The sequence below is a fragment of the Zosterops lateralis genome, assembly GCF_965231275.1.
Source record: "Zosterops lateralis genome assembly, chromosome: Z".
NCBI classification, from domain to species: domain Eukaryota; kingdom Metazoa; phylum Chordata; class Aves; order Passeriformes; family Zosteropidae; genus Zosterops; species Zosterops lateralis.
The window spans coordinates 11,694,407-11,706,632 of record NC_139800.1 but is presented as its reverse complement, the minus strand read 5'-3'; the positions used below and the strand labels follow the sequence as shown (position 1 = coordinate 11,706,632).

The following is a 12,226-nucleotide window of genomic DNA, read 5'->3' as shown; positions in this document are numbered from 1 at the left end:
TATATACTAGCTAGGGCTTGAGAGGCAAAGAGATACATATATATATATATACACCCTTATATATCTATAAACACAGTCTTTTGATTTGTGAATCATGTAGCAGCATTACTGACATTCTGAATGAATACACAACCCGTTTCCCCCCCTTAAAAAAAATAATCTTACTTTATTTTTAATCCTAGAAATAAAATCTGAAGTCTAATACCTCCCTCCATCTTCTGTGAGTCAGCAGGAATAAACCTGCAGTTTATTTGCTGACAGTGTGAGTCAGCAAGACAATCCTGCCACCCTGTGCCAGACAGGATGTAGCAGGGAAATGGTTTTTTACTGTTGTCTTTGGCCACTGGCAGCCCTCACAGAATGAATTTTGATCAGCATTACCTTAAAAGCCAAAAGTGGTCAGACAAATTAAAAATTTATACTGATGACCTTGAAGGAAAAAAACCCCTACCAACACCTCCAAACGCCAGTACAATTGTGTAACTCATACACGACTAGTTAAGCAGTTAGCATCAGTTATCAGTGAAATCAGGATAATTGCTATGTTGCCAATCTGGTTCCAGATGTCTGTGACAAAAGTCAAAAGCTCACATGCTCAATTGAAAACTAGGCCACATTTCAAAATTTTGGACCTCAAATCCCGTGTGTTTGTAAGTGTATTGCCACACAGGGAAATTACTTCCAAAGAGGTATGGTTACATGGACACAAAATCAAAATAATTAAAATTGGGAAATCAAAATTTAATGCCTCAGTATAATTCTGAATGTTTCCATTGCTCTCCTTTCAGAGGATAACAGGATAAACAACCTTAAAGACAAAACGCTGCTGGGATTTATATCAATTTTGTGTGAAATAATATTAACAGAGGAAACATATCCTTAATGTTTCAGTAAAACATTACTGTCTCTCTCATCAAGAAGAAGTAAAATAATTCACATGATTGCCCTGATACTTGCATGCTTCATGAATCTTTAACAAGGATAGGTCATGATAATTTATCACAGGTGGCTTCAATAACCTGGTAAGACTTTTCAGTGATTACAATTAGGTATAATTTGTTTCAACTCCCTCTCTAATACTTAAACACAGGCATTTCAGGACTCAATTTATGTGCATAGAAGACTGAGTTGCTTATGAAAGAATTCATACAAAATACCAAATGAGAAATATAACCCAAAATTATCTAAGACAACTGGACACAAGAGAAGTTCATTTAAATTTGAAAAAAATTGAAAGCTAAAATAATAGAGGAAATGAAATGCAAAGAAGTGAATTTGATAAGTGAGAGAAACTTGGAAGTCATTCCTCATGAAATAGGTAGAAAGGGATTAAGGGCAACAAATGTGTAATTTCATAATTAGATTTCACAGTAAAAGTCAGGGTCAACTCAGAGTTCCTGAGAGTTGTTTAATCAGAAATTCCTTTAAGTAGGGATATCCTCTTGACAGACACTTGCCATATATATTGTAAATATGAATCTGGATTTGATATTAAAGAAAAAAAAAAAAAGACAAAAAAAAAAAAAAAACCAAAAAAACACAAACAAACAAACAAACACAAACAAACAAACAAAAGAAAAAAAAAAAAAAAAACACCTCTGCAATCCAGCTCAGTGATTGCTATAGAACTCTCAATACTGGTACAAAACAAAGCAACCTGACCATGCCTTTTAGGAACTTTACTACTCCCAAAATGCCACTGTTGGATAGGTGCTCTTTGGGGCTGGAGATGAGAGGCTAGTCAGTAATCTCAGGTACAAGAGCCTCTTTGGTAGGCACTGCAGTCCAGGCTTAGGGGACAATTGTAGGTGCAGTGAAGAGGAAAGTATTAAATATGAGAATCTAGGACCAAAAGAATTTGTTCAGCATCAGTCTTTCTTGCTTAACTATATATTTTTTAAATTATCAAAAGCCCATCACTGTGAGAAAGAAAAAACAGAAAATGAGGACACATGCGTATCTGTCTGTATCTGTTTCATTATATACATATTCTTATATATAAGGACAAAAAATAGAAAGCAAAAAAAAATTTAAGTGATCTCAAATTGCTCATTACTTGAAAGTGCAATATACTCAAATAGACCCTATCATTGTTTTAGTAAATTTCTTCATAACTCCCTTGTTTTATAGCTGGGTTTTTCAAATAGGAGAGCTAGGATCAGCTGGATTGATTAGGGTCATTACTTGGAATTCCAGCGACAGCCTGGGCAATCAGCATAAATTGGTGATAAACAGAATCATTTATGTGGAAGCATCTGGAACATGAAAACAAGGGGATAATCAAAAGATGTGCAAGTGCAGTCTGTATTTTGTCTTTTATTGTTTCCATGAATATTATTTTCCTATAAAGACTTTTTTCCATCTCTTTTCAAACCCCTGTTTTTTTTTGGATTGTTTTCACTGTGCATGTGTGGTAGCAGCTTTGAAGGATGATAATTTAATGGTGGGTTTCTCAGTGGGGAGAAAATTAAAATGTACAGCCTTTTGTCTGTGTGGTGAGTTGTTAAATCACTTCCCACAATATGACACAGCTTGTGGCATTATAGATGACATAAAAACTCTTCATTAACATGTGTCCTACTGTGAAAAATGTGCTGTATTAGTTGGTCTGCCCATAAGTAAACCTTGTTGTAAGAGAGGATTTTGAACTCCTGTGAATAAGAATTAAATATTGAGATGTATTTTATATTGTTTTATCTTAATAAAAAATACAAGGAAGTTGCTTGGAAGGTGTCCTTGTCCTTAGTGTCTAATGCACTATTTTTATCTATTATTCACTGTTTTTGTAAATATCCATTCTACTTTTCTAAACAATAAAGCCTGGAAAACCATTATATACTGCACAGAAAATGAAGAAATGCTATTGACTGGCAGGGAATTTATTCTCTTTTATGAATTCTGCACACCTTCAGCCAAAGCCCACCATGCCTTGGATTAGGTCATGAGCTCCCCCACAAATTCTCCGTTATCTCTCTCCATGACAAAACTGTCTCCAGTGTGTGCAATGTCAGGTGTACTGTGTGTGGTGACCTTACTCTGCCTAGGGCTGAAGTGTGCTGGTACAGGAAAACACCCCACCTAGAGGGCTTTCTCTCTAAAGAAAGGGCCATCAGAACTCAAGCACAGAGGAGGGATACAGAGTATAATACTTAGAGCACAGTCTTTTTTATTATTATTAATGCAATAATTTCATACTGGGCTCTTGTTACACTGGCACTGGAAAGCAGGTTCAAGGTGTATTTGACAGCTGTGGAAAAAAACAGTTTGCAAAGATTGTGCCAAAGATACAGAATCTAAGGACATCTACAATCTGGTAAACACAAATTGAGTATGCCCTGTAGGCATCTGGTCCTTCATTGTAACTCCAACTAAAGAGATGTATGTAAAAATTAGAATTTAAAGCTTAATGTCTTTTGCCAACAACATACTAATTTGATATCATAGACCATTGTCCAATGGATTTGCATTTTAATGTCAGAAAATAATTTTCAGACAGTAACAGACACTTGGTACTCTTGTTTGAAACAATTCTGTACAGAAAAGGCACCAAAGCTAATACATGGACTCTTCCAAAAACTATTTGTATATTATGGGAAAAGTGAAATGTAACTCAATAAAGTAACTCAATAAAGCAGAGAACTCTGTATGGGAAGGCACTTCCATGAGCAGAGTAGGAACAGCTAGAGAAGGTTGCCTAGTAAGAAAATTCAGATTGATGAGCATCTATAATGCCTTACCTCTCATCCAAATTACCACATAGAATTGTGTAATTGTTAATGCTATGTCAGTTCTTATTGCATTCTACTAAATGCAGATACAGAGTGGACATCACTGGGTAAGCATATACTTCCTCATCACAATTACGGTAAGAAAATATCACCAAGACTAAATAAGAATAAATGTCATAAAAGCACAAAGAACATCACCTCTTCAATCTTTAGCTGTTATCCCTGCTTTCTATGTTCTTTTTTGTTTTTAGATAACTAAACTTTTGCAAAATGTCGTATTTCCTTGCATAAGGTTATAAAAATGCACATATTAAAGATGAGCTCAGTTTTATCTTCGAAAGAACTGGATTAATTTTGAATATCTTTACAGCCTGTCAAAAGTGAAAGGTAACACGTGGTTTCTAAAATGAAGTTATGGCCTCAGAAGCTTGTAGTGAAGGGTATTTTCAATAAAGTAGAGGCAATTCTTTCCAGAACAAGAAAACATGTGATGTTCTGGGTAATGTGCATTTTGATTAGCTTTCTGGCTGATAATGAACCAGAAATTTTTTAGTGTCACACCTGTCATGCAGCTTCTGCATCATCAGTCTATCTTCCTCCAAGGAAAGGTTAAATGTGTAGCCTTTCTTTACACAGTGTGCACTCTTTGGCTCTGCACAAGGAAGATAAAACCTGTCAGAAGTGGTGAATAATTGGCATTGTTCTGGTTTCTTCAATATCTGTGTTTTTTTCACAATCATAAGGCATTTTTCTTCATTTGACCTTCAATCCAGACAGAAAACACAGTATTATATAAACAACTGACACATCAAATGCAGTCAGTCTTGAGCAATATTCATATATCCTGCTCTGTGGCAAGCATGGAAGGGTTGATATATCCAATTTTTGCTATTATTTGTCTAGGGGATACTTTACTGTTGCACCATCCAGGAGCCACACTTGCCCCACCTGGACTGGGACCAAAATCCTCTGCACAATGGGTGGCTCCAGTGACCCTGCAGGTGCCCCCTTTGACTCCCTACACACCCCACACTCACAGAGTCAGACCAGGTTTCCTCCTTGGCTCTCCTACCCTTCCCATACCAGAGCCTCAGACACTGACAGCAGAGTCTGGGACATCTGTATCCTTCAAATACTTTAATCATGGTGCAATAACAAATTAACAGCTTGAGTTGATGGTGCCTTTGAGGAGGGGCCTCTAATAAAGGCATGCTGGGCTTTTATACCCTCAGAGTCTAAGCTCTCAAAAGTCTGGGGTCATCAGTTCCTGCTGTGTCTGATTGTCCAGTCACCTGCCTGACAGCACAGGTTCCCAGACCTTCTGTTATGCAAAGAGTAGCTCAGGTTTGCTTTTCCTGGAGCTCCTGCCTCCCAGAATACAATCTGCAGCTCAGAACTGCTTGCTTACTGAGCTACCACACTAAATGTATCCTGAGCACATCCATTCTCCCCAGATCCTTTTCCTCTTGCTGTTTTGTAATACTAAGTGTGGAGTAAATTTATTTTTCTTGTTTTTGTCCCCCTTTCATTGCCCTCCTCCATTGATTTTCAGATACTTCTGTGTTGCTGGGATGTCTATGCCTATTCTCTATCATATATTTGTAAGCACTAGCAGTCAGTCAGTGGGTGCCAGTGCCTTCACTGAAAATAAACATAACAAATTCAATATATCCTTCTGGATGGATGTGAAGATTCTAGAATATCCACTAGATTTTAAACCCTCCTTGAGAATGACTGAGGTGCAATTTCCCCAGTCTGGTCACATGTTCATCTACATCAGCTTTTTATTTTGATAATTATTTCCTTTATCCATTGCTTTCCATGGTTTTCAGTAATGGTCTCAGTAAGTATTAAGGGGTTCATAATTGCAAGAGATAAAACGATTTTTATTTATCACAATCATGGAGATTTTATGGCCTGCAGGTAGAGCATACCAGATAGATGAAACAACCAGAAAAATTTCAAAAGTTGCAAATATCCAGATTTTCCTTCTCGGTAGAGGAGGAAAGATCCTAAGCTGTTGCTTAAAGATCATTCTATTTCCGTGTATGGCCCCAGGTATTCATCAGTTCATTTAAAATCTGACAAATGTTAGCATATTCTTTCTATTATTACTGAAATTATTACTAATAATTTCTTGTGTATTCCTGCTGTGTCAATAACTGGCCACAAAAAGTCTAGTATTGAAGTATACCGAAACTCTTTGTCTTGTTTTCATTAAGACTGCTTCAAATATTTTACCTGAGTACTCTCTTCAAAATTTCGATTTGGAAGATCTGAGTTGGGGGTTTGTTTGGTAGGTTTATATATTTTAAATGGCTTGTCTCCCACTAATTCTAGATTATTTACTGGAGGAACAGATGAAAAGCCTGAGGCCACTTGTCTCCCTGCCCTGCCTGCAGCAATGTCTGAGCACCCAGTGCAGAGCAGCTGGTACAGAGGCAGAATCCAAATGGTCATAAAGACTGAGCATCGCAGTCATTTAATGTGCTTTACAGAATAATCCTACATATGCCTCATTTTCATCATATCCAAAAGATTAACATGAGAGAGAGAAGAGAAAGGTAAACTCCAAGATGCTGGGACATTCTTAAGGCGCATAATCCTTCAACATTTCTGGGAATAATAAGAGTTTAGGAGACATAGAGGGCATGGGAAAAAGAATGGAGCCTCTGGTGTACACTGAAATGTAGAAAATACTTGGTTATATGAAGGAGATCTCGGACTCGATCTGTGGAAAAGCTGGCTTGAGTGGGAAGTGTGTCAATGCTCCTCACAGACAAGGAGGGTGGAAAAGGATATATTCAGAAGATGATTCCACCTTCTGAAAAGATGTGAAGGACAGAGCTTCCCCTTACCATCCCTGTCTGTATAAGGGGCTCAAGGGGGCAGTGGTGTGTGTTTGCACATCACAGGATGGAAACTGGTGGAAAGGGGAAAAGAGACCCATCCTTGGTTCATTTTCAGAAGGAAAATGATGTCTCCTGAAAAAGCTGGAGAGTAACCCTTCCTGCTCAGAGAGGCATGGGCACTTGGTACACTCTTTAGCAAATGAAGACAGGAAGTTCAACTGGGGACACTGAACACTTTTGGAAATGCCTCCAGACTCGTAGTTGCTTTTCTGATACTGCCTCTCACCAAATAAATAAACTGTGAAAGAATGGATAACCTGGGCTCCACCTCAGATCCTATCACTACACTATGACACCTAATAATTCAGTGAATGGATTTTGCAGTCACCATGCTGTAGACAAAGATGGGAGAATTTTAAGGATTAAACAGTGGACTCAGCATAACAGTAACTTAAAAAAAAAAAAAAAAAAAAAAAAAAAAAAAAAAAAAAAAAAAAATTGGTAGCAGTTTTTTTTAATTTGGTTTTGGTTTATATATGAAATTTTTTGCATAGGTTTGGGGTTTTTTTAAAATTTCTTTTTCCTGGCAAGATCATGTACCGCAGTTCATTGAGTACTCCTTTCATATATCAAAACTTTAGAAGTACAATATGTTTCCAAACTTGCTGCAATAAACATACATAGCCCTCTCTGGAGCATTCTTGTTAGGGTGTTTCACTTGCTGTCTGTGCGTGTAACTTACTACACAATTACTAAAAAGCCTGTAGAAATCAGCTTCTCTATGGTTTGATTTCTACAGGTATATTTACTTCATATTTTTATTGAATATATTTGCTTGCCTTCCATGCAGTCTGTGATTGAAAATATACTAGAGATTATTCCAGATTACATGAATATTTGTTCTGGACATAGATGAGTTAGTAAAAAGTGATCAGAAGAAATAATCAGAGTAAACTCAAGGTATGCCAGCAGGGGGTGCAACCTGAAATATATTGAGTACAGCTAACAGGAGGTTTGCCTTCTGTAGCAGTTTCTCCAGGAAGCAGTGCAGTGTTACCCAGGCACAGCCAGGTTAAGCCTGAACTCAGGGGAAAATATATCCTGCTGGATCTGATTAAGAGGGTAGAGGCTGCTGCAGCTCCAACCCGAGATTCAAACAGTAGTGAGGTTGAAGATCTATTCCCAGCAGATCATGTGTTTATAACTCACAAATGTACAAGACATATATATGCATACACAAATGACCGTATGCACACACATTGCAGACAAAGCCACCCAGGACCACCCAGAGTGCTCCCACAAACACCAAGAGCATCATCATCCTCACACTGCTCCCCTCCAAAACAGCACAGCATCAAGGTCCATTCATGAGAATATGTACCTATGCAGACACACATTATGGCTCCTCCCATCAGCTGGGTTTATAAACTCAATCTGCCCAGTAGCTGTCCCTGGATCCCAGTCTCCCCAGTTTCTGACACCCGGGCATAAGCCTCCAGTGATGACTTGCAGTGATGGGTTTCATGCTGGACGGTCTGGCTGGGACTGTCTTGGAACAACCTAGGAAGAGATGTGGATGTTGTTTTCAGGTCTTTTTCTGAGTCTTAATTTGGTAACCTGCTCTAGTACACTCCTGCTCCTCCAGGCTAGTGGACATAGGCTTTCATGGGAAGTAATGGATCTTTGCACTCCTCCATTAATCCACCCCTCTGGAGTCTATACATTATAAAAATTCAAGCATGATGCAGATTTCCTTCCTACCATAAAACTAGAAAGGGAAAGATTTACAGGGTAAATTACTCTTGACATAGACCACTGAGAGTGAACAAGAACTGTCTTTTTTAGCTTACTGCAGACATCATCTTTGCCTTTTCCTGTCTTCATTTTTCCTGATGCTGAAGTTCTTTACAAGGACAACTGTTTGCATTTTGGATTAATCAAAAGGCTTGGTCATTTGAAAGGTTATATATGCAAGGAACAGGAAAACCTCTTTTCATTCAAGTGACCTATGTATTGTCTTTGGTAGAGAGTTGTGGGAATCAAAGTCTACAGAAGCCAATAGTGGAACTATATGTCTAAAAGAAAACATAACAGTGATAAGCCTATTACATACTTTGAATCAAGCTTCTGCTGATGTTGTGTTGGGTGTGAATACGTTTGGCTAATTTTCAGTCAGTTGTATTTTTGTGCTACAGAATATTTTTCAGAATGTAAGCCTTTGGATTTGTTTGCAAGGACAAGATCTCTTCTTATTACTTAAAAAAATATAACTAGAAGATGAGACAAAAGCAAGACAGATTAAATGAATATGAATCAAATAAGTTGCTTTGGTAATGAGAAGATTTTGAATGCACAGATTTGTAGTTGTAGAATGAAAAAATCACGTCTGGCTGCAGTAAAATGAAGGGACCTTACATTCTTAATGAAAGAAACTCATGTAAAGCTCTGGAGGCAGTCTGCAAAACATGGCTGAATGAATGCTCTTTAGAGTTGTGTGATGATATTTCTTCAGGCTATATTTCTTCATCAGTTTCTTCTATTTCAGCTTTACAGATTATGTAAGTAATTCTTTCTGTAAAGCTTATTATCTTTAATGTATATTTTTCTTTTGATTTCCTGCTGACATAAAGTGAATAAATTGGCTCCCAACTAATAATTGTTCAGAGCTAAGCTCTTTTAGACTACTTAATGGACTAACATATTCTGACATTTGAGATACTAGTATTTGTAAAGTTGCTGTGGTGACAAATGTAGTTCTGGTTAAAAACATAATAATAATTCTACTTAGCTTAACCACTTAGCATGATTCCAAAAGGACATTTCTGCCAAAGTGAATGCATGTTGTCCTTTTATTCTGAGAAATGGTATCTTTAGTAAAATATAATTGTATGGGGAAGTCTGACTTCTCTTTGATCACAGTACCTTACACCTACTCAAATTACTATTAAAATAGATTTAAAGTGGCACAGTGTCCACTTCTTGAGGAAAAGATCAGGTCAGGCCCAAGGGAACAATCTTGTAGCACAAAATATCTGGGACTTGCCTCAGCTTCTTTTTGGTCATTGTGATAAAGGGAAAGATTCCTAAAGGCAGTGATCCTTCCCTTTACATTTCTCTGCCTGGCACTGCAAATCCATCAGACATGGCCTAGAGGATCATTGACTCATGCAGGGAACCTGTAGGCAATGGCACACGACCCAGGGTCACAGTGATAGCTATAGCAGCTCTGGCCCCTGGACATCCCTCTGGTTTTACAGTAGGCAAAGCCAGCTGGGGAGATTTCATCCATTTGCTGTCTTTCACTAGAACCAGTTGTCAGACTAGATCATGATTTTTTTTCTGAATGTAAGAGTTTGCAGACGGGTCTCAATATGTAAATATGATGGCTGTGTTGTGAGAAGGGGTCACTGGTGAAAGTACCCATGCACTACCCATGCAGACCAGTTACCAAGACATTTAGGTGACAGATTTTTAAAGTTATTTCATCTTTTGTCAGAGACTTTGAAAGAAATAGTCCATGATATGACACAGGATCCCTTTCCAGGGCATCCTCACCTAAATGTGTAGTTATAGAAATTAGTTTATATTCTATTGCCATTTTGCTGAGCACCCTGCATTGTGCAAGGAAGGAGTGAGGGAGGAAATGGTGTAGGACAGGCTGGCAGAAAGAGGTATGCTCTCTGTCTTTTCTCTCTCCATTGAACATATGGAGACAGAAGAGATATCCATATCTCACAAAAAACTTAGAGCCTAGAGCCAGACATAGGCACAAGTCCAAGGCAAAGTTTAAGTACTTGAAATGAGTTTCCTGCATCCTGTGTTACCTTCAAAGGCAGGTATTGGTTGCAGTCAGAAGATGGTAACCAGCAGCATCACTCTTGGCTGAACCTGGAGCCGGCTCTGGAGCTTTTCTTCTACAGAGCAGGTCTGGGTACCAGCACAATGGTAGCAGGCAGCTGCTCAGAGTTACCACGAGTATGGTTCTAAGTCACCCATTATCTGCTCGCATTCAAAGAGAGCATTGTTGGCTGTTTCACCACCAGCACTCAAGGTCCCTACAGTGTTTCCAGGCCCCAGGTTCTTCCATTCAGCTGCAGTTATAGTTAAGATTTGTATAACTTAAATGGAAGATAAATCAGAGTTCAAACTCAGCCCTTGCCCATGGCTTAATGCACGATCTAAGTGTTGCTGACCTTCTGGTATATCAAAGACCTGCAGAGGAATGTGCAGAAGAGAAAAAACAGAAGGAAGACAGACTAGATCTGAAATTTTTGAAGTATTGCTGCTAAATTTACATCCTGATGTTAAAAGTAAATATAAGAAATTGATACATTGCTGATTTTCTTTCAGAGCTCTGTTTTTAGATTTTAAGGTTTGTATTAAAATGTGAAAATGGGAGAAAGTATCATCTCTTCTTTTTAAAAGTATAGCAAGAATGTTGATGGAAGGAGAAAATATTATTTTTAACAGGCAAAGGTAAAACCTGTGTTGATACTATTTCCATAATAGTTAGGCCTGACAGAAAATCGTTAGTTTATTTGAAATCTGTAATTAAACAGAATAATGTAATCCTAGTTGTCAAAATCAGTGTTGTCTCTTTTGTCTTTTTGCAACTCTGTTTGTAATTGACTTAAGGGGAATTTGCTTTACTTTGACTCCTCTCTCTCCCTTTCTCTTTTAAGGTCAACTCAAATCAAAACATACTCTTGGGATAATGCCCAGGTTATTTTGGTTGGCAACAAATGTGACATGGAGGATGAACGGGTAATCTTCACGGAGAGGGGAAAGCATTTAGCAGAGCAACTTGGTAAGAAAAGACACAACAAAGACTTTGTGACTTTGTGACTGCTTGTGAGAATGCACAAACTAATTTCATTAATTGCTGCAGTACTTGTAAAAACATATTCATGACATGTTCATTACAAAGGAATAGTCACACACTGCTTTCCTTTGATATGCCTTTTCGATATGGAGCAAGGAAACAAATAAATCAAAAACCTCAAGCAGCACTCAAAAAAAAAAAAAAAAAAAAAAAAAAAAAAAAAAAAAAAAAAAGGAAAGGTGAAATTGCAGAAAAAAAGAAAAAAACCCCCAACATTATACATGTTTAGGTTATTATTAGTATGATTAGCAATACCAATAATCCAAAACAGAAATATACTGCTGTCCAACTCAACTCAACTCCCGCTGCTAACACTTAATCCACTGATCTACTGTACATTCACAGAACTGTAGGTACGAACTTGTCTCATAAAATCTCCCTCTGGAAAGCAAATTCTGTACACACAAAGAATTGCCAAGCTTTGAGCACTTTTGTTGTTTCTGTTTCTACACAACAGTGTTATCCTTTCATACCATGAAATGTGTTTGAAGTGACACAGGCCAAACTTCAATGGAAAATTTCCAGAGCATCATTGTAATACTATAATCCAGCTTCTTTTTTTCCTTCAAATTTCTTGATATCTGGAGAGTAAGCTCAGCAGGTGTGTAAATCAAACTCTGGCATTGTTAGAGGTCAATTTATTTACAGGCAATCATAAATTATGGGCATGGATTTGGTATTAGTTTTTAAGTTATGTGTGGTAAAAGCTCAATCTGGTCAAAATACATGTAACCAAGATCTTCTTGTCACTAGTCCTATATAAG

The 12,226-nt window shown here is 37.7% G+C and overlaps 1 protein-coding gene across 1 annotated transcript in view; it reads left to right on the top strand.

Annotated features, from left to right (window-relative positions):
- The window catches only part of RAB3C (RAB3C, member RAS oncogene family), a 125,036-nt gene that overhangs the window by 95,250 nt on the left and 17,560 nt on the right, over positions 1 to 12,226 (top strand). Inside the window, exon 4 of the mRNA XM_083883988.1 lies at positions 11,263 to 11,387. Coding sequence (XP_083740114.1) covers positions 11,263 to 11,387 — 125 coding nt within the window. The remainder of the gene's footprint in view (positions 1 to 11,262; positions 11,388 to 12,226) is intronic.